Source organism: Aptenodytes forsteri, unplaced genomic scaffold (assembly GCF_000699145.1).
Source record: "Aptenodytes forsteri isolate BGI_AS27 unplaced genomic scaffold, ASM69914v1 Scaffold15, whole genome shotgun sequence".
In the NCBI taxonomy this organism is placed as follows: Eukaryota; Metazoa; Chordata; class Aves; order Sphenisciformes; family Spheniscidae; genus Aptenodytes; species Aptenodytes forsteri.
This window is the reverse complement of record NW_008795129.1, coordinates 12,500,168-12,527,953: the sequence shown is the minus strand read 5'-3', so window position 1 is coordinate 12,527,953 and position 27,786 is coordinate 12,500,168. Positions and strand designations below refer to the sequence as shown.

Below are 27,786 nucleotides of genomic sequence, written 5' to 3'. Positions count from 1 at the left end.
CTGAGGGCACAGTTCAGCAAACACGACTCAGCATATGATAGACCACTTCCCCTCCTTCCACAGGTACCATGATTTCCACAAAAGGCTCTAAAAAGCACCAGTGGGCCATCTCCTTAAAATTCATCCGCAGAGGCAACAAGCTGGAGGGGCGCCTGCCTCCTGTTTCCAGGAAGAGAAGAGCATTTTGCTGGACAGACCAGTCAAACTGCTTTACTGCAGGTAGCTAAAGCAAACATTTTATGTTCTTGTCTCGAGATGCTGCATGCCAATAGTAGACACAACATTTTCCTATAGGGTAAGGAGGTGTTTTCCATTTCTAATTGCAGTGGCTAATAGCAACTTTTAGGAGACATTGTTGAGCTAGCAGAGCATTTTCTGCTTCAGGCATGCTATTCATTCCAAAAATTGTAATTTTAGTCAGCAAAAGAACTAGAAACAGGACACATCTATTCCCTTATCTGTTCTCATTAGTTTATTTACACTTTTCCTCATTTTTGTTGGCCTTGCAGAGTTAATGCAACTTACGAACAGCATAGATTTTGGCTCTCACAGCAACAGAATTGAGAAATTAAGATCCCATTGCAAAACTGTAATTCTGTTGATAATGCACAAGCCAGAAAGTGACCGGCTGAGGTCTGTGGTTGTGACACATGAAGATCAATGCGACCTGTTGAACCAGCAAATGAATCACGTGGAGCTGGTGAAAGAACAGAGTCCTATGGTGCCATTTCAGGAACTCCTCTGTATCACAACACTGATCCATCTTTGACCACCTGTGTTTACTCCCCCAAAATTTGTTCCATTCAGTGTTGTCTGCTTCAAAGAGTAGCAATAAGCAACACATCAGTGTCTTTTGGCAGCAGCAACCTATAACAGCTTCAACATCGCTATATTTTTCCCACTTAAGAACTTGCAGCTTTTCAGAGACTTTCATCACGTTATCCTTTTATTTGAACTTCCTGACTCCCTCTTGCCAACCTTATTATATTTGAAGTGACCTTTCCACAATGCCATATGCTTATGTGCAAGGTTGCTTCTTGTTAGCCCAGCTGGCAAACAGATCTATGAGGGGATGGGTGTACATGTTGAACAGAAGATCCTCAGCAGCTAGGCTGGTATTCTGCAGGTTGTTCCTGTCTGCTTTTGGAGATCAAGTCTCAAGCAACATCCTGCTTTCCCATCTAAAGTAGAATTCAAATCTCACTGTCCGGAGCTTCTTTACACACTGACCAAGAGAAATCATCTTCTGTGCTAATGTGTAAGTGCTTGTACCTTTGAATAGTGTCTCAGTTAGCTTTCAGCTCCCACAGTTCAGAAAGTCCAGGGTTTCAAAGTCCTTGCAGTGCCAGTCACCAGCCATGCTCCTCAAAGTCCACGCAGCTCCTCTTGGAGCCTTTCTGCAGCCCTCTGCCAGCCCGGCCACCGATGGGTTTCTGGGAACATGAAGCAGTCAGACTCGGTGCCACGTGTCAGACCCAGAACTGTCACCCTTGTTTCCAAACAGTTTCATAGAATCAAGGAATAATTTAGTTTGGAAGGGATCCCAGCAGGTCACGTGGCCCGACCCCTGCTCAGAGCACAGCTACCTCCAACGCTAGGTTACTCAACCTAGCACAGGGAAAGAGATAAAATGTAAAGGCAACAAATCTTCGGAAAAAGTCTACAAGGCAAAGATTCCAGCACAAGGAGAGCATTGTTTTGGGATATGTTACAGGTGTCTCCTTTGGATTGAGCGTTTCAGTCTCTTTTCCTCTCTCCACTTAAGTCAAGACTCATTTCTGTGAAAAGCTGAGCCACTGTATGGTTTCTTGCACTGCTCTGCAAGCCAAGGAAGAGGTTATGCACTGCCATCAGTACAGGCCATGACAGACTGTGACATTTTTTTGTTAGGAATCTTCTGCCTACCACCAAGCACTTTGATCAGGCTTCAATTTCTAATTAAATCCCAGCCTGCACTTTTCACACCATCAGTGTTGTGTTACTTCTACTTCCTTCTCCCATTCATTCTTTGTGTCATATGCTGCCAAATGGTAACTACTTAAGACATATCAGCAATAGTTATCTATAGCCTAAATGTCTCCAGGAAACAATATCACAAGTGCTTGTGCTATGAAAGCACACTACTTCCTCTTTCACACCAACAGGCATGGACAAGGCACAAGACTGAAAGAGTAGTTTTATAAGTAAGAAAAGTATATATGGGGGGGGAAAAAAAAAAATCTCATAGAAGCAAAGTTGGAGCACTCACATTTTATTGACCTGCCTTTGTTTCTAGTTTCCATTTCAAGTAGTGCTTGTAATGATCATTTTTAATGATCATCAGCATGGAGTTTTCATCAAACTACTACAAAGAGGTTTTGTTGGGTTTTTTTAGGTAGTCTTATGAAAACAAGGAAGGGGGAGGGCTTCTTTCCGAAAGCACTTTCTTCCCCAATAGCCAGTGGCTATCACATTCCAGCGCAGGCTTCCCTGCTGAAGGACAGTCTTGTTTTCTTGTTGTCCAGGCAAGCACATCCCTCCCCACCAGCCTTTGTTCGGCTAACTGCAGACACCTCCAGACAGGATTACTAAGCAGCATCTACACGGGTCTGCTCTTTCGTTCACCTCCATTAGAGCAGAATATTCCTGTTTTGCAACTAAGAAGCCTGAACATGCCATCCGTTATCTCCCACCTGCAAAGCCTAGGAGATTTCCAACTAATTTCAAGGGATTGGCTTTGTCCTGTAAAGCAGCATGTACTCTAGGCTGCATGTGCATCACTGCCTCCTTGGCATCATCCTAAGAGCTGACGCAGATCTGAGGAACTGGACTCACTGGATCCCTGACGCACACTCTAAAGCCAGGAGCTTTCAGGAGAAGGCTCTGCAGTCCTGGAGCCTGTGTTCTCTCCCCATCCAGTCCAACAGAGGCCATTTAATAAATCTCGTGCAGGCTCTTTCTCATGAAACCAGTTGAGTTGGGAAGACCTCATCTTGGTGCATTTGGAGAGTCTCTTAATATTTCAGATGTGGAGTTTTGGATTAGTTTTCACTTGTCATAAACTTTATAAAGCAACTTGTTTAATAAAAATACCATTTAATAAATCTCGTGCAGGCTCTTTCTCATGAAACCAGTTGAGTTGGGAAGACCTCATCTTGGTGCATTTGGAGAGTCTCTTAATATTTCAGATGTGGAGTTTTGGATTAGTTTTCACTTGTCATAAACTTTATAAAGCAACTTGTTTGAATAAAAATAAGATTTTTTTTTTTTTTTAACTTATTTTCTTGTTGATATTTGGCATTTATGATAAACCCACAACCATGCTGGCAACTCTGCCAGTAGCACACTTTTGCTGTCAACTGCTTTTACAAATAATCCTTAAAATATCCAGCAGTGGTAGGTATAAGAGAACTCAAGGCAGTGCCATATGTTGTCACATCTGAAGCTACAGCAAACGTTAACATCAGTGCCAGGGAAAAGAGCCAATTATTTTCTCCACCTTCCAGTTTAGTATTGGACCTTTGCTGGAGGTCTACGTGACAAATTAAAGGTCAAAATCTGGGGCATGATCAAGACAGGAGGTATTCATGGAGGTCTGCAGGTTGCCTGAATTGCCCCTTGCTGCAAGAAAGGATGGAATCAGACCTCCTTATCCTACTTTTGTAAAGGTTTTCAGTACTAAATGGTTGGGTTTAATGCCCATAAATCTGTTAGGATTTATTGCACCTGAAGCCGATGTAGGAAATGGAGGGAAATGAGAACTGATTGACAGTGGAGTATCATTCCAATCAAGGCACTTCACACTTTTCTACTCCTGAAAGTCAGCAGTCAACCTGGGAACATCGTTGCTATGTCAAAAAGGAGAAAGATGAAGATGAGCAAATTCCAGACCAGTGTGGCTATTTTCCAAGCTGAAAATTAGTATGTGCAACTGCAGCAACAAATACCACAGCCCACACTCAAAAGCGCATAGTTGGCAGTGAACCACCTACAAAGGATGACTCCTCAGCTGGCCTTAACCAGGTAACCAAAACCGGCAGTGGCTGATATCACGGAGATCTAATAACCATTTTAGCTTTTTGCTCTGTCTCCTCTTCCACAGAAATCCAGCCTCCGTTACCCTAAATATGAGCACCTTGCATTTATATGGCCTCTATGTGTCATTCAGCCTACCAGAGTATTCATCCTAACCTTGGTAACACCCAGACACCCTGGAAAACACTTTGAAATGTGACTTCCATTTACTGGCAGCAGGTTATATGCCATTCCTCTCTTCTAGGATAGCCAGTTTTTTAAACCTACTCTAATTTCCTATTCTCTCCAAACTTCAGTACAGCATTTGTCAAGGCACTACATAGCAAATTACTATTTGAACTGGAAGAGATGGGGATTAATAACAGAATGACAGGGGTGAGCAAGGAGCTGAATAACAGGCGTACAAACAGTGGGACACAGTGAAAAGCCCAGCAGCAGGCTGAAGGGAGACTGCCAAGCTGGCATCCGCCGGAGGGCAAGTTGCTACTGGTTTTAGCAGGACTCGGGCTCAACCTGTGACCGCTCCAGACCTTCTGGTTTCACAGCTCTCATAGGGGACTTTGGTAATAAGCATCTATTTAATAATAATAATAAAAAAAAATCCTGACCTAGTTATTTCACTAATCTCATTACTCGCAGGCAACAGTCCCTTGCTTTCAGTACCCAGCCGCACCCATAACAACAAAGCAGGATGGATTCAAGCAAGTCACAGAGTCTTCAGAAAAATGTATTAAAAAAATATGTATTTTGAGTAACTCGCAATCAGTATTTGAATGATATATATTCTTTAAGCACCCAGAGTAACAGAATGGAAGTGACTGTCAGTACCTTAAATATGTTAGAAACAACCAACAGGAAAAACTGCATTCGATACCCACTATTTATGAGTTACCACTTGGCTTTTACTCAAACTCACATATCAGACTATCACTAGTGTTGGCTAGCCAAGCCCATCAGCAATAGCTCATGAGAATGCAAACACAAAGCTACCAAAGAAGATGAGCATCTCTGAGATAAGAGACTCAAGTGGTAGCAGGTTGACATTGCTACTGAAAGTATTAGGCTGGAATGTCGAATCTTGCCATAGGGTTCGCCTACAATTCCTGGTTTGCCAGCTGCCCCCACAGTTCCTAACCAAAATTCATCTTAAATAAAGTATCACTAGATCCTTTCAGAGAAGGACAGCAGGTGGGATCGCAGCAAGGACAGGCAGAACCGCAGGGGAACCCTGAATCACCAGTGCAGCTCAGGACTGACACCCACCCCGAAGCCTCCGGTCCTTCTCCCATCTTCATAAACACTATACTTGTTAGTCCTTTGGAACATAAAAGCAAAAATCCACCATTTAAGCAAGTGCCATACCTTTGTTGGATTCAATTTAACAAAAGCATATAAGATTGGTAAAGATGAAACCAGCTTTGATTGCTGTGAGTTACTGGAACCTCGGGTGCCAGCCTCTGCCAGCACGACAGGGGATAAATTCCTGTAAGCCTGCCTTACGACAGACAACTGAGGCCAGGAAATAAATCAAGTCTGGACATTTCTTCATAAGACACTCACCACAAATACTGTTTTGCTGAATGTGGAAAAAAAAAATGTGTTAAGTGCAAACATCCAAAAACTTAAAGTGTAATAAGTGGGGGAGGAATGACGCCTCTGAGCTGTCCCAGGCACAATAAAGATCTCCAAAATGGGAATTCTAATCCACAACGTTTATTGCTTCGCTAATGCCAGCATGAGGAGAATTATATTTAAATCACCATGATTAATCAGCCACAGCAGATCCATCTTCACCTCCAGCAGATGCAGAACCTCTGAGGTTTTATTAACCTTTATCTGAGGAACAAATTGGTTTGTTGCATCCATTTATCTTGGAGAAATACTCCAACAATCTTTAAAGGAACACTGTCCTTTCACAGATCGTGGACACTTTGATATATTTCAATAAGAGCTGGTTTCATTTTTGTTTATCGCAAGTTTCACTTTCAGACTCCAAGAACTGCACATTCGCATTTTAAGCGCCACATGAAAGTGTTTACTTCCTTCACGCCTTGCTAGAAGCTTCCCAGCTGTAGTCACAGCCCTTTCACATTAAAGATAGATGCTTCTAGGAAATTACAGCTTTGAGGAGACTGTCTTGCATTTTGTTGTTTTAAACCACCAAACAGTTGACAACACAGAAACCTTAAGCAGTTAAAATTAAAACTGAAAAGGTTAGGAATCCAACATTTTAACATTTTTTTTTTCCTTTTACATTTATGCAGTGAACTAGACGAACGTGTTCAAGCTTCCACCTGCAACCCTAAGAGGAAATGCTCACTTAAAACTGAAAGCTGAGATCCTCTACAACCATGTTTTCTGGGACGGGAGCTTTAAACACCCACGTTGCACCGATGTCAGATAGAGCTGACCTAGCTTTTCAGGCATTTAAACATCATCCCCGCTGCAACGACAACAAAAACCCCCAAACCAAACACCCTATTTTTACCATGTGTTCGGCAGTCCATCTGCTGTGCTGCAATTGCCACTGGGTCCCAAAGAAGTGAAGACAGATCCAGGGGAACTAGTTGTTCAGTGCGGTGCAGCAGTGAGCAAGGGGTGCCTGTCCCGGGGAGCCCAGGCTCCCACTGTGACTGTTTCGTCCTCGTCACGCAGCTCACGGCAGGGCACCCCAGGATCAGCACCCCTTGTGTTGAGTGGGAACAACAACAAAGGACATCCCAGACAACCAAGTGTTTACAGTCCAAGTGCAAACGCAAGAGACAATAGAGGCGGATGCGTGACGAGATGTTCCTGAATTCCTCCCACACTTTTAATTAAATAGCACTGTTCACTAACAACCCTTTTTTTCTGCTCTTTTAGAAGTGGAAAAAGAAGTTTCTGAATACTATCTGCATGCAGGACACAATCACAAATATTTAATTTTTTTTAAGTCTAAAAATGATTAAAACTCAAAATGATTAAAACTAAGAAAAGTTCGAGCAGCTCCACAAGCAGCTCTTTCCCACTACATCTCTCATCAGCGGATAAAAATAGTCAAGAGCTTTGCTCTTGTGTTCCTGAGGCAACACCTTTTTTCTGCTTCCTGTATCGATGCAGAAAAGTTACAAGCAGAGAAAAAAGTACCATCCAGCCCACTCAGATAACCAGATGTTCGCAGTTTGAGCAAAGGAAGCTGAATTACACCTAATTTCTGGTTTTACACCTTATGCAGCACCTCAATTGTCCAAAACACGTCTCTAAAACAAAAAGATTAATTTAGAAATAGAACTTTAGAGAAAAACCACACTGTGAGACTCGAGCAATCTCAACATTTAAGCCAGCTATGTCTCACTGCAAGTTTAGAGTTACCTAAAGCCATTTAGCCTTCGTGCCCGAATTTCCCCCCTTGACTCAGTTCCGAGGTTTTTCGGGAAAGTCTCTTTGCCCTGAGTGCTAACAAGTGAACTATTATTATAGCTATTGCATTCAATTACAGAAGGTCATTGTGCTAGAGGTAGTTTCTTATGTAAAACTGTTTCCAGTTCAGCAGGGTGGGAGGGAGGGAGGGAGCAAGCTGCATTTCACCAAAAACTGAAGCGATAAGGAAAAAGAGACAGCACTGTTTACTCAGCAGTGTGCTGCAAGTCCTTTTGCCTTCATTTCTAAACAACTGAAAGTAGGTAGTTTAAAACACGCTACGGTCCAATCTTGAATTTTTAATTCTAAATTAGAAACTGCAAGCAGCACTCTGATATCATGCAATATCTATTTATTGTGGATTACAGATCTCAGCAGTGCTGGGAAGAGTTTACAGTTAGATCCCCCTCCAGACATGCCTCCCAGACCAAAAAAAGGGTTTGCTCTCCCTGAGCCTAGGAACACATAGTTGGCACCTCCTCCAGCGGGGAGCAGCTGGGCAGTTGCTACCGTTTCTCATTCCACTCGACATTACCAGCTATTAAATTATCCCAAGTTTCTTGTTCAAGCTCAAACTCTCCCAGAACAATTAAAAAGTCACCAAGCTGGGGGTCACGGAACATTGCCATTTTCTGTTTGGTGACCTGTGTCAGAGATGAGATATATATATAAATGTCTCTTTTTATTTATTGTTTTTAAACCACAGTTTAACACTCAAAATACTGCCCACACAAGAAAACGGCTCAAAGTTTGGCATGTTTTTAAGCAATATAAACACAATTCCATATTAAGGACTGTGGAAAGTACCTTAAAACCCAACCAAACAAAAACCGCACAGGAGCACAACACAAAGAGCCACACTGCCACAAAACGTACAACAACAACAACAAGAGAGTCTCTTTCCCCGGCTCGCAGTTTTGCTCCTTCCTCGCTAATAAAAAGCGGCTCTCACACTACCACGGCTCCCCGATCAAACGCCACGGGTGGGGAAGCACTGTTTGTACGGTTCCGTTTTGGGAAAGTCAGAAATCATTTCCTTGGGCGGGGGAGGGAATAAAAATAAAAGCAGTCAGTCACATCCTCCACCTGAGCAAGCAGCTCCCACCGCACCGAAGCTGGTTACCTGTCTGAGACCCAGGAGGAAAGGCATTCTGCAGGCTCATCCTCCGCACCAGCGCATGGGAAGGCAGGAATTTAAAGCCCCACAGTGACCATTTCCTCATCTGCTGTGGGCAGCCCGCTCCTCCGATCCTATTTAAACCAGGGCTTCCTCGGCTGGGAATGCTAAGTAAACAGGGTCCTGGGACACTGCACGCACTCGCTGGCTCCCCCTCCTCCTCCTCCCACTCCCCGTGACATATCTCAGACGCAGCCCAGCCGGGGTGTTTGCAAGAGGGAAATGACATCAGGTCGGGCAGTTCTGAAAAAAAAAAAAAACAACCAAAAACCACCAAAAAAAAAAAAAAGCCCTGAACCTTAAGAGAGCTGCTGGTTAACACCAGGCAGCTCGCTGCAAACGGGAGCTGCGTGCTGCTGGGCAGCACTGCCCGTGCGGGACCCTGGCAGGGAGCCGTGGAGGAGCAGAAGCGCTCTCCTCCCCGCTAACTGGATGCTGCAAGTGGAGGGGAAGCTATTAAAAACGTTGGCAAGAGCCGACAGCTCCTCGGTGATAATTAAATCTCGCTAAGCAAAAATAGACATTTAATCTATTTTTGAGGAGAAAGCTAAGTTCGATGCTGCTTGCTGAACAGCACTGGAGCTCTAGGAGCAACCACCGTGGTTTCTGAGTACCTCCAGACCCCGGGGACCTCGGTAAAGCCTTCACAGATCCAAAGTACTCCCATGCCGCCTTCTGCCTACCACCACGGCTCCATTTTTTTTGAGCAACTCTTACAGCACTGTTCAACTCTCGGCCCCTCCAGAAAACAGCCGTCCCAGTAAAGAAACAGCAACAACTCCCCTGATTTCAGTAGGATCAGGATTGGGCCTCTCCAGCATCAGACAGGTGATGGGAAGACATTTTAATCCACCTCTCCCCAAGGAAAACGCAACTAGCCCCGACGGAAGGTTTCTCATTCTACTCAAGCTCATGTCACATTTTCATGCCAAGGGGCAATTAAGCCTTATAAACAAATTTATCATCTGGTGCCCAGGATGGCATGTCTTGTTTGTCCTCTCCCAAGCAAGGAGTACAGCAAGTTCCACAGTGGTGTAGGAGATGACACTGCAGAAGGTAATCTAAATTTAACTCCCTTTTCTACCTCCACTTTGGAAGTTCAGCAACCTCTTTTTTTTGTGCTTTTCTTTAATCAGCAGCTGTCCTCGTCTGTCGGGGGGGACTGGGACACCCCTGCCACTCCCACGTGCCCCAGCAGCAGCTCACGGATATTTGACAGAGGGGCAACTCCCCTTGCTCTTGGCCTCTCTGGCTTTTAGAGCTCAACACATTAAAATATTTGACAAGGAAAGGAATATACTTTTTTTTCCATAGAGAGTTCACTGAACCCCTTTTTTAGTAACCATTTTAACAATAATTTCAGGACTTCAGAAGAGAGAGCGAGAAACCACATGTAATTCTTACAAATGCTAATTTGCAACACCAGAAAAAGATTTAAAAAAAAGGAAAGAAAAAAACCAACCCAGAACAGAATCCCCCCGGACAGCCAGATAGCTTGCAGCAGTGTCAGAAAACGACACCCATTTTCCACATGCCAAAACCCCTCAGTGACCACTGCTGCTGCCTCCTCCCAGCCCAGCCCAGCCTGGGGTTGTTTCCCAAATGAGAACCCCACTGTGGGTGTCCTCTACACAATTAGGCTGTGAGACTATACACAACTATTACTTATTTTTACACCAACTTAAAGCCACCATATAAACTTGCCATTTAAGGTAAGCACATCTCTGTTTTTCCTAAGAGAAAACAGGCACATAGGTAATTTCCTGGACGATAGAAAACATCAGCGTTAACTAGCATCAGCCAGGCAACGGGATTTTCCAGCTTTTGTGCTCTTGGATCAAACAAACTCAACCTTTGCTTTTCCAATTCTATGGACAAACACCAGTGATATAAAAGGGCAACTTTCTGTTTTAGTAATCTGTTCTGTGGCCTCACGCTGTCCTTTGAAATATCCGATTCTGGCTGTTGCTATCCAGAGCCCTGGACTAGGCAGATCCCAGGGCTGAGCCAATGCAGCAATTTCTAAATCCCTACTGTCAGAAGGAATCTAACTTTAACCACCCGCCTCTCCCCCAGCACGTACTCAAAAGGCGAAGCGTCATTCCAGATCTAAGACAAGTTGTGAAGGACTATCAAAGGCAGTAACTTAGCGGAAAAGCAAAAGCATCCTAATTTATGTGTGAATTTAGCAATCCTGGAAAGCTGACACAAAAAAGGTGTTTTGCAAGCACGCGTTACCCCATTCGACTGCAGCAGCAGCAGCCACCCTCTCTTATAGTGTCTGAATGACAGCGGCCAGTAACACGCTCCACAAACTCTGCTATAGGTGACTATGGAAAAAGCCCTGGAGAGGGGCAAAAAAAAAAGCTGGCTGAGTTAGCTCATACCTTTATAATACCCTAATCAATACACTTTTCAAAACACCTACGTTCCCCTAATCATTGCAATTGCTTTGGATATTCCAACTGGTATCATTTTACCCCCTCCTCTTTTTTTAAGTTCATAAGTAGTTGTCCCAATGCTTTGTCTTGTGGTAACGAGTTTCATAGACAGTGGTTGTGAACAAATAGTTCCTTTCATCAGGAGTGAATTCACCACCTTCTAATCTGACTTTCATATTATTAGCAGGTGGGAACAGAAGTCCCCATCCATCTTCTCACCCATTCATTACTCTGTACCTGTTGGCTATCTTCTTATAAAAGATATCAATCTTCCCCATCCTCTTAACGTAAAATCTTTTCCCAAAGCCTTCAGCCGCTCATTGCCCATTTTCAAAACTTTTCTAATTTTCTATTGCTCTCCGCTTGGGGGCAACCAGAGCTGAAATAATAATTATCTTAATGAAAACAAGAGCAGCTCTAAGGCAGGCTCAGCATGGGTTTCACTTCCTTTACACAAACCTGGAGTTTAACATCTGCAAAGGCCACCCATCTATGACACAAGAGTGTGTCTATCCGAGATACAGAAAACAGAGCAAACACAAGTTTTTACAGTTTCTCTGTAGATGAATCTCTTGAGGGCTCTGAAAAGCCAGGGCTAGTGTCAGGACAGATTATGGGATCTACATTATTCTGAAAATTTGCTTTAGGCAGCCACCAACCATCCTTTTTTGGCATGTCAGTGTGGATCCCACTACAGGATAACGGTGAGCCAGTTTCTTTTGAAAAAGGGTGAATAAAGACCTCTGGGCTTTATCAGTTTGTAGTACTGCTCTCCTGAACATGCCATCTGCCCCAAACATGATGTCAAGCAAAGGATGCTGCTTGACGCTTTCACAAGCCCAACACACACTGTGCCTCGTGACCTCAGATATTAGCATGCAACTGAAGCAGATGATGGAAGTTGTTTGGGCCATTTTAGAGTCGCTTTCCATGTTCGGCGGGAGATGCTTGCAAGCAGGTTTAGTAACCCAGCAAGATACAATATCCATTGTGATACCCCCCGAGGAGACAGCTTGACCTTTAGATGATCCAGTTATGACAACACGATTGGAACAAAAATTGAAGTTGCACAGCTCAAATCTGTCAGGCTTGAAGCACAAGGCTACTCTCAGTTGCTCCATTATTAGAGTCCTAGGCAGCGAGAGGTTTTGAACAGTAAATATGGGTGGTGTGTAATATCCCCTCAATTAAACTTTAATACCATGGTTCTGCAGCTATATATATACAGGTTGACCATAAAGTTGGAACAATTTTATCTAATGACTCTTCCATTTGTGCACTCTGTTATTTTCATGTTGGTAACAGGAGCATCAGCTATCCATTTCCATTAGTCAGCCCACAGCCTTGGGGGCTAGAACCGAGACTACACAGGCCTGTCAGGCACTCGAAACAAAGTGTGAAAGAAGCAACCTGAATGAGGGTGACTTTATCTTTCCCCATCCTGGAGATAGCTCTGGGAATAAAGAGAAAAAGGGAAAGAAACATACAGAAAGGCATAAAAGCAGATCTCTTCCTCTAGAATAAGACAACATCCAGGAGCAAGCTCTATCTGCCTTGACAGCAAATGTTCTAAAGGGGCTTGTTCACTAGCAAAAACAGCATGAGACATTGGGAGATCACCAATGCTGAAACAGTGATGCAGTGCTAGATCTGCCTGGAAACCATTTCTGGGTGGCCACCCGCCCGCAAAATCTGCCCACTTGTCGATTCCTGAAGAGTGAAGGGCCACGTCCCCACCCTAACAGCACCATTACAAGAACACAATGACTTTCCAATATGAGGAGCAGGTGCCCCAGGTTCATGTAACATATAGCATTGGCGCTGCCTACAAAGAACAACATTTTGTCATCAACAAATTCCAGAGGACGAACAGGAACAGGTCAGTCTGATAATTTCCCAGGACCTAGAGTATCTACTCTATGACTTAGGGGACACATGGTCCAAAACAAACCTTTCAGACCCATTGTATCTAGTACTACTGTATTATTTAGGATTGGGGTAAAGTGGGTCCCCCAATTTGTGTGCAGTTCAACTACAAAGCAAGGACAGTGAAGTCACTTCCATTTAACGTTTGTCAGGCTAAAGCAACTTAATCGTTGTTTAGAGAGAGCAAAAAATAACTGCAGGAAAAGACATCATACATGTTGGAACTGGCTTGTGAGCCAGTGCTGCAACCAGTGTGCTGGATCAATAAATTTTAATGTGCAATGAAGTACAAGGGCTTGCAGTGGTTAGAATCTGTCTTTGGGCAGGTCCCTCTTCCCTGCAGCCTGTCACCGCTTCTGTCAGCTCAGTGGTTTAGAAGTGCAAGAAACTTTTGCAGCTTACTAAGTCAAGATAAGCAAATAGGGACAGTGCATTTCAACCTCACTGCTGTCACCTGTCTTCGTCTCTGAGTAACTAGTTAACCAGGGAAGAAGAGACTGTGCACTTCAAAACATGCTCGGTGTTGCAGAGAGCCCCAATGGCAACAGCTCATGCTTGATCCCAGTCAAATCATGATTCCAACTGAATCCTGAACAGCAATTGTTGGCCCAGCGGACAAGTGCAAATATGTGCCACATCCTCCACCTGAAAGCCAGGCGTGAGCCCTGAACCAAAGGAGCGGGCATTGCAGAGGAAGCCACTACCCACTCCATCACCTGGTATTTCAGCAGGAGCCTGTCCTCCTCTTCACTTTTTGTATGTGGGTGTAGAAATACCAACAGTAAATCCCCTTCCTTTGCACTTTTGTAAAGCAAGCAACCTCTCCTCTGAAGCTGCTTTCTGTATTAAGCTATCATAAGAAGGGCACTCAAGAAAGGGCAGGGAGCAGACAAGGGGTGGACGTGGAGGAGATACCCAAGAGGGGTCCTCTCCAACACCCATCTGACAGAGGAGACAAAAGAGGCCACATCCAGGCTGTTCCAGACACTCCTACCCACTCTGCTGTTTAGCCGATGGGAGAGTGGTGGCAATGAAAAGTCCAGGCTCCTTCTCTGAGACCAAAATAGTTTTTGCTAAGTGTAGCTTGAAATTTCCAGCCCACAGTGACATTGTTTGCCACTGCTTTTTCCCCAGGGAGGAGAAAATAAGAGCCACAGGTCCAGCACGCTTTTATTCACAGCAGCAGAGTTGTGGCCAAGCCAATGTAATTGTAACGCCAAAGACTATTTGCATCATCTACTTTGTATGACCACTGTTTCAATACCCAGGGCTGCCATTCAAGCCCAGAGGTCTTAAAAAGCTTTGAAGTCGTTCACCACTGAGGCAGAGGGGGACTAAAGAGAGTTGAAATTGCCCTATTCAGAGGTGACACTAACTGCTTCAGTGGAGACAGGGTTGATTCTGTCCCTTTAGCATTCCCAGGTTTTGGGCACCGATGTCAGGCTTCAGTTTTAGACTGGAGTGGGTAATGAAGTCACTGGAAAGCCTACTCAGCTTTCTCTGAGCCTGCTGGGAGGAGGAGAAGGAGGAGGGAGGGGGGAGTTCAGCTGTTAAACATTTGATGAGACTGTCTCCAGGAGGGCTAGTGTGTCCGGGGTGGTACAGGGACACTAACCTGGCTCCTTGCTTTTTGGCACTACAGCTCTTGTTTTCCTTATGCCCGTGTGTGCAAACAGGACCTTTGGTAACAGCCCAAGAGGAGACGATCTGCTCCAGACAGGGAAGAAGGCAGAGCCTGCAGACAGTAACAAGATCCCCCAAATGTGGAATCAAGACGGTAAGCGTCTGTTCTAGTTTTAGAGTCTTGCACCATGTGGATACCAAAAATACAGCCTGTGTGTGTCCTTTGGTCACATCATCATAGGAGACAGCGTTGTCCCAAAGCTGCTTACCAGCACAACCTTGATGGAGATCTTAGATGCCCTACTCTCGGAGAGAAACAAATAGCACTTCTAAATGACAGCAACTCACTATTTTTAGTGCTCATCTCATGTCTGCTTGGCATTTCCCTTGGGCCTTACCCTTGTTTCACAGTGTTGGTGCCAGCTCCCACGAAGCGTTTTTTTCGTGCCAGAGGGGCTGATGCCAAGTCTGTCTGTCTTGATGCCAAAATGGCAGCTGTCTTTATTGTTGAGACAGGATTTGCCAAAGCTAACAGCACTAGCGCTGGGGCGACTAGCATTGATTTTAAGGTTTTCTTCTTCCTTACTCTTCTATTGCCTCTAGATTTCATGGGATAATGCTGCTCCAAACGACCCTCTGGGGTCCTTGGAGAGGGATATTTTCATCAGGGTCTAAGGTAACAGGCAATTATACAGCAGACCGTCTCAACTTATAACTCCTCAAAGAGAAGGATACTTACATATGTGGAGCAATTATCTGCAATGCCTCACTGCCACTGATGGGCCCAACTACGACAGAAACAAGGCCCCCTGCAGATCAAGCAGGACTTGATCTCTCTCAGCCTGCCAATGTGTTTAAAAAGCACTGACCAAAAAACCAGAGAACCCACTGAAGATAAGGGCGGTTACGTGGCATTTCATCACCAAAATATACCTAAGACAGAAGTCTGGAGAAGGAGAAGAGGGTCAGGGATCAGCCAAATTGCATTGCATCACATCACCATGAGCAAGAAGACAAAACTCAAGAAAGGTCATGGCCTTTTGCCCCTTTTGCACTCTCACAAGTGCCGCTCCACAAAATGCTACTGTTCAGATAAAATCCAGTCTCACACATGAGGCACAGGCATGCTGACCGTGGGAAACACCCACAGAGGTGTGAATAGATAGCACACGTGATAGGTAATCACATGTGTACAGATGCATGTAATTTGAAGTGATGGTATCCCCGCAAATTAGGAAGTATTTTGATGTTAACCTCTGCTACTTTTCTTACAAACCTAAAAACCACACCTTATTCAGAAACAGTGGTGTCAAATGGGCATCCAGTTGCCCAAAGATGCTCAGCTCTTTCTTCAGGAACGGTGCAGTTAGTTAACCTGACAAGAGGTACACAATTGGTTAAAATGGCTTTCCCATCACGTAAGACTTTGCCTGGGGGGATCTGTTATTCATACAGCCTGGTTAGATCTTTCTGAAGTTCGTTGGTCTTTTCTGAGCTTAAGTTTACATCTTGAACAAATTTAGAAAAGCCCCCAAAATACCAGCAGTCTTGTTTACCTCAGCTCATTTTACAAGAAAGAGGTTCTTTTACTGAGTTCTGAGAATTAAGTTTCTGTTTCCAGCAGAGCACCACTTCTATACGGCCCGTACCCTTCCTGAGAGGAACAGATTTTCTGGGAAATCCTTTAGGAAAACAAAGAAACATCAGCAGCTGCCTCCTTCCGAGCACTCTGCTGGATATTATGGTTCGATAATGTTACACAGCAGAGCAGTATCGCATAGGTTATGCTGAAGCAAAGAATCATCCTCAAACTGCCCTATATATGTACAGCCTCAAGCACTTTCCTTCCATTATCCCTAGACTTTACACTCCGGGCCCTGCCGTGACACCTACATCCCCATCGATAGGTGGGTTCTGAGTTGCACAGATGATTGGGTTTGCGGTACACAAACCACAAACAACTGGTTTAACCGAGTCTTCTTCCTCTTAGAAAATACACGTGGATCACAATATGGTACTCCCAAAATTAAAAGTCTGTGAATTAACCCAATGGGCTATGCAGAACCTAGAGTTTTACAGGATTTCTGTTATTTAGCAAAAAGTAAACTCATCTGAACTGCTACAGGTAGGCTGAGGCTCAGAGTTTGTGGTTAGAGCCTGGCTCAAAAACGAGGAAAGCCCTTCCACACAGCATGGTCTGGCTAGCAAAAAGACAGGAAGACTTCCTTTTCCAAAATGAAGAGCAGTAAAGATCACATACATGTATCTTCATACAACCAAAGCAAAGAATTAAAGGAAAGCACAAGTTTAACTATTAAGAAAGCTCAATACCACAAGCATTTAAAAGATCACAGCACAACAGTATTAAAGACATCACTTTTAAATCACTAGACAAAACTATAAGAGAGCTATCAGATCTTAAACTCCACAGTTAAAAACTTCTTTAAACATGCAACTTCAGGGAAAAACTACTTCAGAAAACCTCATCTTAAACACAAGCTCATCTTTTCTAACTTGAATTACTGTGTTGCTTAGGATCTCTCCAAGTACTTGGAAGAAAAACAAACTCATCCCTATTTTGAAGTGATGAGTAAACAAAAATAAGGAATAAACAAACCAGCATAGTGTATGGTTAAGTGCAGTTTCAAGCTGAGTTTACCCATGTCTGTGAAACAGCAGGAAATATCAAGACCTTAAATCCTAATCTCTCCCCTGTTGTAGTACTGGTTCTGCTTTGGCCCGCATCTTTACCAGGAAGACAAGAAAAGCTCCCCCAAAGGCCACACACTTTGTTGCTCTGCCAGCCAGAGGGGAGAGCTTTTGGGATTGCCTCAAACAGGAGAGCCCTCAGGAAGCATGATCTACATAAAGCAGAGAGCTCACAGATGTAGGTTTCCAGGTACAAATAAAGTTTGTTCTATCCAAGCATACAGGGCAAAAAATTGAATGCCTCCCATCACCAGCTCCTCCATCCTGCTGCATTTTCCCTCTCTGCAGCTATTTTCCCTAACCGTAAAACGGGGAGAGTGCCAGAAAGTTGTTTGAGATATTACAACCACTGGACTCTAAATACAACTAATTGTTATTCCTTCTCTGCCTAGCAGAACTGCCACCGGTTACCCAAATATTTCCTGTTGGGCTCAGCTCATCTGGAGGCCGCCCCGGGGACAGCCAGCAGTTATGTAAGGAACAGGCGGCTGGGAGGAAGCGATGTCCGAGTGTCATGTTTCAGCATCAGCCATGGCATTACGCAGTTTGCACTTCACTTAAGCATTAAAAGCACTGGTGGCACCTAGAATCACAGCCAGTTTCTAAATTTCAGTGACGTACCTGCAGGCCAGGCAGTTTTGCCATTCCAAGGGCAGATACCTTCAACACCCCGCTGTCTCGCTCCCCCACATTCGTGGTATCTGTAGGGTTTCCCCCTTAGGTATATGGGCAACGTGCGCTCCCCTTGTGTGCATAAGCATGCTTTATTTCTTATTTAGTTCAATGCCCAATAATTAAAAACTCATTTCAGCTTTATCTTGGGAAGAAATGCTGATCACCATAACCTGCCTTTATGGGTATTATCTTATCCCAACTGCTAGAATTTCCATTAGTGCTTGTTATTCCACTGGCAGATAAAGCAAACACTCCCCTGGCTGCAGCAGGGCTGAAGGAGGACAGGGTGACCCACACTGCTTTACCTCTTTCACACATTTCTCCGCAGCAAGGTTGCAGGCTGCGGAAAAGAGACAAGGCTAAGCATTTGCTTTCTCCTTGCTAAAGTCTGGCTTCCAGACATGCGTTTGCTCTAGGTGACAATACCACTGGCCTCTTACTCCTGCAACCATTGTTTTCTTTTAAATTCTCCCATAGCATAAACCAAATAGTCCATATGCATCTGTGTAAAAAAATCAAAACAAATCAAAACCTGATTGACATCCTACCTTTTTACAGGAAGGTAATTGGTGCTAATTAGCATGACTACAGTAAAACAGTAAATCTTAAAAACAAAAAAAAGACCAAAAAACCCAAACTGTCAGAAGCCAGTTATTTTCTTCTTCAAAAGGTGAACAGTATACACGTCATCCTCAGCACTCAGAAAGCTCAAAGACCCGTGGGTGACTGTTGAATGAAGAAATTCCAAGGCAAGGAAATATTTCCAGTTTTTAGAAATACTCACTTCTGACACATCGTAGGCTCCTACAGGTATTTTTCCCGTGAAGCAGGTAGTTTGGGGAGTAGGAATTCTGAACATCTCCTTTGGAAAACCAGGACCAACCCTCCTTTCCTGGAAACAAGTGAGAAAACTGCCCACCGATTTCATTGCAGAGATCCAACCTGCACCTTGTAAAGTCATCAAACCATTGAAAGAGACATCTTCCAAGTAAAAATACGTAAAGAACTTAGGGACGGACAGCAACATTTGTGAGCAGGATTTAATTACGGATTTAATTACAGACTCACCATCGGACTGTCCTCCTTTCAGCACTTGTTCCTTAACACAGGCTTCAAACGTCAGGGCTGTTTGAAAATGAAAGATGCAAACCCAGAGGCACCAGGCTGAAAGGCTTCTCAAGAAGTCACCCTGTCAAACTGCTCTGGGAACCATTCAGTGCACCTAAAGCATCAACATTTCTCTAACCTATTCTTAAGATGACTGCAACGACTAGTGTTCCCACCGCCTCAACAGGCAATGTGCTCCTGTGCTTGATGCTCTTTAAAACTTAGGATGTCCTTTCCCATTAATTCAGGCCTTAGTGCAAGATAAGGCAGTAATTTCTTCTCCACTAAAAACAAGACAACTGATCACAGTCAACTTCTTAACTTAGCTCACCTGGAAAATTGTTCCATTCCTCTATAAGCTGCTTTCAGAAGACAAAAGAAGTCTTTTTTCATAGACTATAAGGATTAAATCATAGTTTTACTACTCTTCTCAGTCAGCAACTTAAACCCATCTTAAAATGTGGGATCCAAAATGGTGCACATCACTTACTAGCATGGAGTATTACAAAATACCTGTATAGGACACTTCTGTTACTAAATCATTAAAGATTTGGTAGGTTTTTTGCAACAACTGCACTCAATTTCTGATACATCCCAAAATCCCAGACTCCCTCTATTTGACTTTCTCCATCCAATAAGTACTCTGCACTTTTCCTTCAGGAAAAGTAAAATAGGCTTCAGACTATTTCAAGTTGTTCTCCTGTCTTAAAAAACACACAGAACCCCCCACCTGCATCTCAAGTGCTTTCTCTTCGTCTCCCAAACTGTTGGCACAGAGGCAGAACAAACCCCTCCAGGACCCCAGTCATCACCACAGACTAGTCCTTAGCATATATTCCAGTCACTTAATGAACCCACTGTATTACTATTTAATCCTGAACACAGATCCCTACTCAGCATCCCATAACCAATGTGCTTCCCTCACTCAAGTTGGGCTGTAAAACATCCCTTGAATCAACCAAATTAAATTTTTGCCCCCATGAGGTTGCTCCTGATAAATCCACACTGCTCGTTTCCTGTTGCCTTAGAGATGCTTATAAAGCCTTCAGGGATTTCTTCTAGTACTTTACTAGAGACTGAAGCACTTCACCATTTTCTAACTTTTACTTTTCATTTAATTTGACCCCTTTACAGTTAGTATTCATTTTAATGTGTGTAGAATTACAGCCAGGAGTTTGTGTGTTTTCTGGTTTTTTCCCCCCTCAAGAACCAAAAGAGCAGCAAACCCTTTCAGTCTATATATCAGTTACTGAGTTACTGTTTACTCACTTTCCCCATTAAATTTTAAATCAATTTTTTTTTTTTTTTTTTTTTTTACATCTAACACTGTATTTGGAGAACCTTTTCTTAAGCCTTGTGTTCCTTCTTGCTAGCTGCAATACCATTCTTACCCCAAAGGTAAACTATACAAACAGCAAAATCTTTGCTGTCCCTTCAGTTTTAGATGACTGAATTTAGTAAATGGTTTTAACATCAGCAAAAAATAATGAAGATGATAATAAATTTCAGGATCACTTTAAAATACAGGTCTGGCATGAGAAAGAAAAGTGCTAAGACTTTTTAAAACATATACCCCATTTATGGAAAGAATTCAGCATAAACTGACAGCATGACTTTATCTTTTAGAGTGTCAGCACACAGCTGACTATTTACTGAAGTCTGAGCTCACACCGAGTTGAAGTCACCGTGAGGAAAAATACTGTCAAAAATGTCCCAAATTCTTGGGAAATTCAAAGCAAAGTTTCAATCAAAAAAGCTAAAGCAATCTTTTGTAAATGTAGAAACTTAATAGTGAAATGGAACTTGTATCTGCCAAAGTGAGCCAGCAGAACCAGTGGTATTCAGTGTGTCCACCGTGCATTTTTTTTTTTTTTATTTAACATCTAACACTGTATTTGGAGAACCTTTTCTTAAGCCTTTGTGTGTTCCTTGCTAGCTGCAATACCATTCTTACCCCAAAGGTAAACTATACAAACAGCAAAATCTTTGCTGTCCCTTCAGTTTTAGATGACTGAATTTAGTAAATGGTTTTAACATCAGCAAAAAATAATGAAGATGATAATAAATTTCAGGATCACTTTAAAATACAGGTCTGGCATGAGAAAGAAAAGTGCTAAGACTTTTTAAAACATATACCCCATTTATGGAAAGAATTCAGCATAAACTGACAGCATGACTTTATCTTTTAGAGTGTCAGCACACAGCTGACTATTTACTGAAGTCTGAGCTCACACCGAGTTGAAGTCACCGTGAGGAAAAATACTGTCAAAAATGTCCCAAATTCTTGGGAAATTCAAAGCAAAGTTTCAATCAAAAAAGCTAAAGCAATCTTTTGTAAATGTAGAAACTTAATAGTGAAATGGAACTTGTATCTGCCAAAGTGAGCCAGCAGAACCAGTGGTATTCAGTGTGTCCACCGTGCACCTAAAGAGACCCTTATAGATGCCTGAAGGATTCAATTTGGAAACCAGATCCGTAACAGAGGTGAATCAAGCAGCTTTGCTATGGGATCAAGCATGCTGGACAAGGTTTGGTTCTCTAATATGCAGTTAGTATATGCTTGAGCTGTGTAGTTAGAGAAAAGTCTTTGAGCTATTATTATGCCTTATAGTTGTGTAGCTCTGAACAGCTGAGCCTCTGTACTTCTCCTTTCAAGGCATGCTGGAGGAAGCGCAACCCTGCTGCTTCCGCATTAGCGTAAAGTACTGCTGTCAAATTGTCTGCAACTAGCTTTCCAACCACCCCGAGGGATAACCAGACCTCCAAAAACTCACCAAACACATGGAAAATGCTCCTTCCTAAACTCCCCAGGAGCAGAAAGATGCACCAGTGGCTCCTACAGTCTATAAACTGCAACTAGCTCACAAGTGTCTGCTGCTTACAGCAGCTCTCGCCAGATTCTCATTCAGGTCCTCCACTTGCTGCCTCTCATCTAGATGAGCTGGAAGAAATTTGGATGCACACAGATGCCAAGGATGTCCCTTGTGAGTTGCATCCTCAGGTATGAGAAACGCCACTAAAGTCAGGGGTTTGACAAAGAGCCCAGATCTTGCTGTAATGTGATAACTCTGCCAGAGCCATCCTGCCAGGCTTATAAATCCCAGTATTTCGCAAAGTAACAGTGGAATCTGAAATAAGATTCATTTCTGAAGGACAAGCTGGTGGTCTAGAGGTTTTGGTTTATTTCAGAGTGTTGCCCTAGGTCGGCTGACCACAAGCAAGGAGCACAGGCACACACGCTGTTGATGTACCACCGTAGATGCCAAGCATTCAGTAAAGGCAGTAAATGCTAATGCCAGAACAAAAAACAAGACCATTTTCACAAGTACGACAGTGTCCCTCCACAGACCCAGTTTTACATGGATTGTGCCTAGCACAAAACAGTCACTTTTCCACAGTACAGACAGATTTATTCTTGGCAAAAATTTACATGGTGGGTCAGATGTCTCAGAGACACTCTGGTGTCTTCAAGAAGGGTCAAGAACTCCCCCCCCATAAGACTTACTGAGAAACAGAAATGAAAGGACTCCTCTCTCTATTCAATAGCACAGATTCAGACATTCTGTCAAGATCTGAACACTTTTGTCATGTCTTTTCCCAACACAGCCCGGGACTCAAAAGCATTCTTGAACATGAAGGTTCATATAAATTTACCAAATTAGAGTCAGAAAGATTTTCCAATCATCTCAGCCAGCAAAAATATGAAAATCTGACAACTAAAAGAAAGGGTATTACCCAGTATATTCCCCCCACGTATAAACACTCTGAGAGCTGCATCAAAATTTGTTTCGTAATAATTTCTTCATGCGACAGTTGATCTTTAGGGATCTAGGAAGTTGTACATAAACCTCAAGAACTGAGAATGTTTTTGGTGCATATTCTCATTTCTCCCCAGGGAATCTTGATCTTCAGAGGAATATTAACATGAAGTATGTAAAATATTTTGTGGACTGTTTATAACCTAATGACTCCAAATGTAACCTTAAATGCCATTCTGCAAAGAATTAGCCGTGTTCAGCAATTCGAGCAGAAGGAGAATGCTAGAGCCTCTCAGGCAGACCACTTCTATCGCTCTTCCTTTAGCTTTGTTCAAGCAATTTCACATAATACAGCTATCTTATACTGATATCAGCAAAACACTGCTCAGAATCAAGCTGACATAAAACTCATTGTTGCATTATTAACTAGTAAAATCATTCCAAGGACTTGTGTTTGGAAATGTCTGTTCACACGTACAGCCAAATCTGAAAATCCAGCTTCAGTTCTTACTTCAACATTACTTAGTGGTTAAAACTAGCGTTTTTCTGGAAAAGAGATTTTGAAAGAAATATTCTAATCCTTCATTAAAAGGCAAACGTGAAAAGCATATGGTTCCCACTGGGTATGCTTATTGTAAATCAAGTTATCTTTCTAGAAACTCAGTATGTATTTGCTAAATGAAAACAAAACATCTCTTACGGCTTCGCAATTAGAATTTAAAAAGCCAGATGCTGCAGTTATAGGTGCTTTATAGGAGTTAAGGTTTTCTTTGCAATGTTAGTTTACCCAGTTATACATCTATATAACTGGGTTAGTTTAGCCAGTTACACATCCTGAATGCTAAAAAAAGTATTTAAGGAGGAAAGAGTGTTACAGTCTGTGAAGTTAATATTTGCGTTAAAAACACTCACGGAAAAGTCTAGCTGTTTGCTTTCCAGAAACCACTATTTGGTCTCTTCTATTTTTCAAATTAGAAGAGGCCTTTGCAGAATTATAAATAAAACACTGAAAGCTCCAGTGACTTTCCCATATGTAGTTTTTCAACAGCCAAGTGATTTCCCCTGTCCCATCCCCACTGTTTGCATACCAAGGCAGTGTTTGCCAAGTTTCAAGTAGAGAATTTTTAAGCCAAATTTGTAAAACCAAGAAGATAAAGATTTTGTTAATATCCTTTGATCAGAGATACACTTCATAAGAAGATTTAAACTGTGGAGGGAAGCAAGGCCAAAAAAATAAAGATCATATGTTTTGCCATCAATTTACAAGGAATGTCACTGTGTCAGTATAGAAGATGTGGGAAATGGTGAGAATGCCAACATTAGCTTCTCTAAGTTTTTGAGAGCAGTGTATGAGAGCCATCCCACTGCTGCATGTGTTCCGAGACAGAAGATACTCTTCACTCATTGAACAAACAAGCAGACCTAACCCAAAAAGTGGAAGAGTTAAGAGAACATCTCAGTTTTATTCCTCCAGGGCTACTGGCAGATGCAGCAGACAGGAGGATTTTCCTGTCTGCTGCTTTCCTGGTTGCCTTCATTCCCACCACAATATCCAAATATCTGAAAGCCCAACATCCAAATGGTTCCCATGCTATGCATCATATCCAAAAAACTTGTGGAGGTGACCTGAAACCAGGCCTCCAGCTTTCTGAAGGGTGGCACGCCTGGCCGCATCTACAAGGAGCAACACAGCAGGTAATTCTGAGCCAAGAGGAGACAGCAGGCAAGGCTGAAGCAGACGTACTGGGACAACAGAAAGGATCCTCTGCCACAGGAAAAAGCAGAGGACAAAGTACAGAACTGGCCTTCACCTGAACAAGTAGGGCAGCCCAACAAGGAAGACAAGAAAGTCACCTGCCATATAACAGTAAGACTGCCATGTTAGACCGAATGCCCCAAAGCAGAAGTCAGAGACGTATTCTTCCCAGGACACCAAAGTATCTCTCTTCCAGTCTAAGCTGCAGCACAACATTCATTCCTACTGACCTCACTGTTCCCCTTGGATGAGGAACACACCCACAGTACTATCTTGATCAATGCAATCACAAAAGGTCCTTCATTGCATGCAACAGTTCAGTAAAGCACATCTGGCAGCATGACAAAAACCTGCACAGGGACACCTTGAAATTCTCATGTTCGATTTGACCTACATCAAATCTTACTAATATCTAAATACTCCTTTGACACCGGGAGTGGAAGTGCCATGGCTGTGGGCTGGTGACAACCTGCAGCTTCACTCCACGCGGCCCACAGTCTGTGTCATGAAAGCCCAGCACCAAGACTTATACTGCACACACACCGAAGGAGTTTGAAAAGCCTGCTCAACCCTCGTGAAAGAACGTGTTCTCTGGTCCTACTTACAGCCTGAAAAGCGAGGGGAAAGAGGTTCTGTCTTTATTCTTTGCAGTCTTGTTCAGCCGTGCTCGATGCCTGCATGCCTCCTAAGTTTATGGTTACGTCCTGTTGACAAATGTGTTCTTCTGCAATCTATTTCATCTATTTTCAAAAAGACAGATAACACATTTTTTAACATTAGCCAGGTTTTTTGCAGGACAAATTATGGCCTTTATAGAACACGGAATTGGGACTCCAAATAACTTGTGGTCCATTCTCAAACTATACTGGACTTCATGTTTGGCAAAATCACTGTTTTCTATTCTTTTATTTTCCATCAGCAGAATAAGAATAGAATTTACCATATCAGAAGTGGAGTCAGAGTCATTAATGTTTATGGATAACATCTATTACTTTACACTATGCAAAAGATTTGACATGGTTTTTCATGTGTATTAATGTTTGTATATATCTTGAAAACAACCAGAACTCATACCTAAGTTAAGTAAAAGATCACAGGTTTCAGAAATAGACATCCCATGATTTAGTTATTTGCCTATAATGAGGTAAAACCAATACAAAGTCATCCCATTTGTGAAAACTAGCAATTGATGACGACCATATTTTTAGGGCCTGTCTTCAGAGAATTATCAGTAAAAAAAAAAAGTGGCACCTTCCTTTTATTTACTCCTGTCCTAGACCAAATACATATTAAAAAAAACAAAACAAAACCAAGATAACTATCTTTTCTTTTACTCTTCCACAATAACAAGGAGACTGAAAGCATAATTCACTCTAATAATTTTCTGTAAAGGAGGATGTCATTTTTAACTATAGCAAGTAAACACCAGATTTAATTTTTCCCTTGCAACTTGCCAATCTTATCTCATGACTCAGCTTTAAAAAAAAAAAAAAAAAAAAAAAAAAAAAAAAAAAAAAAAAAAAAAAAAAAAAAAAAAAAAAAAAAAAAAAAAAAAAAAAAAAAAAAAAAAAAAAAAAAAAAAAAAAAAAAAAAAAAAAAAAAAAAAAAAAAAAAAAAAAAAAAAAAAAAAAAAAAAAAAAAAAGTTTTCCTTTGCACTTCAGTTGACTTTCCTCTTTTAGTCTCCAGCAAAAAGATGGATGATAATTTAGAAAGATTCCTAGCCATGCACCATTTCTGGCTGAAATCACAGTTATAAGCCGAAAAGCAATCAGAGACTTAAAATAAAGGCAAAAATTGTTTAGTGGTTGGTATTCCTTTGCTAAGCCAGAACTTCAATACTGCCTTTGTAAAGCAAATCAGCATCAAAAGAGAGGTGGAAATATGCACTCAATGCTTCTGACATACTTGATTGTAACAGAATATTCTAAGTAGGAAGTCATAAATATATTGCCAACAGTCTCTGAGATAACCAGCAAAGTGGTAGCAGTAAGCGGCATCAGGAATTAAAATGAATGATCTCATTTCTCCCAAAGTGCCAATAACTCAGAACTCCACATGACTGAAGACTCTTTACAGAGTATGCACATATGAAAATGTATTTTTAAGACCCACAGGACTGGAATCCCCATCACAAAGTGCCACAGTGATAACTCAAGTTCTACGGGCAGTATTTTTTTTTTCATGTCATTAAATATCTTTTTTTCCTGTCTCCACACCTCACGACCCACTTTTTGTGCCTCCAAATACTGACAAAAGTCACCAGCTATCTCCCACGGCACGAGATGCATGGGAAGCTATGCAACAGCCTTCAGGGTGGGGAAGCCAGCTCAGATCCTAATTTCTCAACTCAGGAGTACAAAGAAAGAGAACACTTGTACCGGCTTTCACATCTCTCTTCTTCAAATCTTGACGTCTCTGCTAACAGATTCTAACAACCAGGACACCAGAATTCATACTTCAGCATCTTCAACTTCTTTTCTGAAGGACTCCAGCTATTGATTCCTGATACGCTGCCAAGCTGGTCCCTGAAACAAGCCAGAGAGCGCTCAGGAAACATTCAGGAAAAGGCTGGAAGTAAGAGGCGGTTGCAGGCAGATCCCAGCACGCAAGAGGTCAGCCCCTGACTGCAGGGATTTGCAAGGCTTTCCATATCCCAACACATCTCGAAGAGATTGCAAGGATTTCCCAACTTTAGAATAACGAATCAACAAGGAAGAACCGTGAAGCTGCGAAAGCCCGTGTGGCTGAACTGAACCATTTCAAGCTCTCTACAGATTGGGGAACGTACAGTCCAATGAGTTATTGTAAGTACTAGATTTTACTCTAAACTGAAGTCCACACTTCTTGACCAGAAACCTGAGATTAGAGGTCAGATTTAGAAGTGAAGCTTGATACAAAAATCCTGACACGAATGCTAGAAGAAACAAGAAAAAAAACCCCAACCTACCAACCAACCATCACTCTTCAGAAGAGCAGCTGCCTGGAAGAACTTGAGAAGTACTTCATCCAAAAGTGTTTCAGTTGCCATTCAAAACACTCTCACATTGCACTTCCAATTTCAAAATCTCTTTCCCTTCAAAGCCTATGTCCTCCTATACTTTCTTCAAAGGCTCTTGCAATTTAAAAGTCATAGGAAAGCACACCAAAAATACGCAACTTGACTAATGCATACGCTAGGTGAGGTCGCCTTTCTGCATTAC

At 42.5% G+C, this 27,786-nt stretch overlaps 1 protein-coding gene across 6 annotated transcripts in view; it reads right to left on the bottom strand.

Annotated features, from left to right (window-relative positions):
* WBP1L (WW domain binding protein 1-like) overlaps window positions 1-27,106 on the bottom strand; it is a 45,165-nt gene extending 18,059 nt beyond the window's left edge. For 2 of the 6 annotated variants that reach the window (XM_009277827.2, XM_009277824.2), the window contains exon 1: window positions 8,537-8,836. In XM_009277827.2, the coding sequence (XP_009276102.1) occupies window positions 8,537-8,563 (27 nt within the window). In that variant the 5' untranslated portion in view covers window positions 8,564-8,836. Of the gene's footprint in view, window positions 1-1,272; window positions 3,052-8,536; window positions 8,837-18,748; window positions 18,884-25,190; window positions 26,052-26,964 lie in introns of those variants that run through there. The other 4 variants (XM_009277829.2, XM_009277828.2, XM_009277826.2 and 1 more) reach the window with 4 other exon arrangements.
* Window positions 27,107-27,786: the final 680 nt, after the last annotated feature.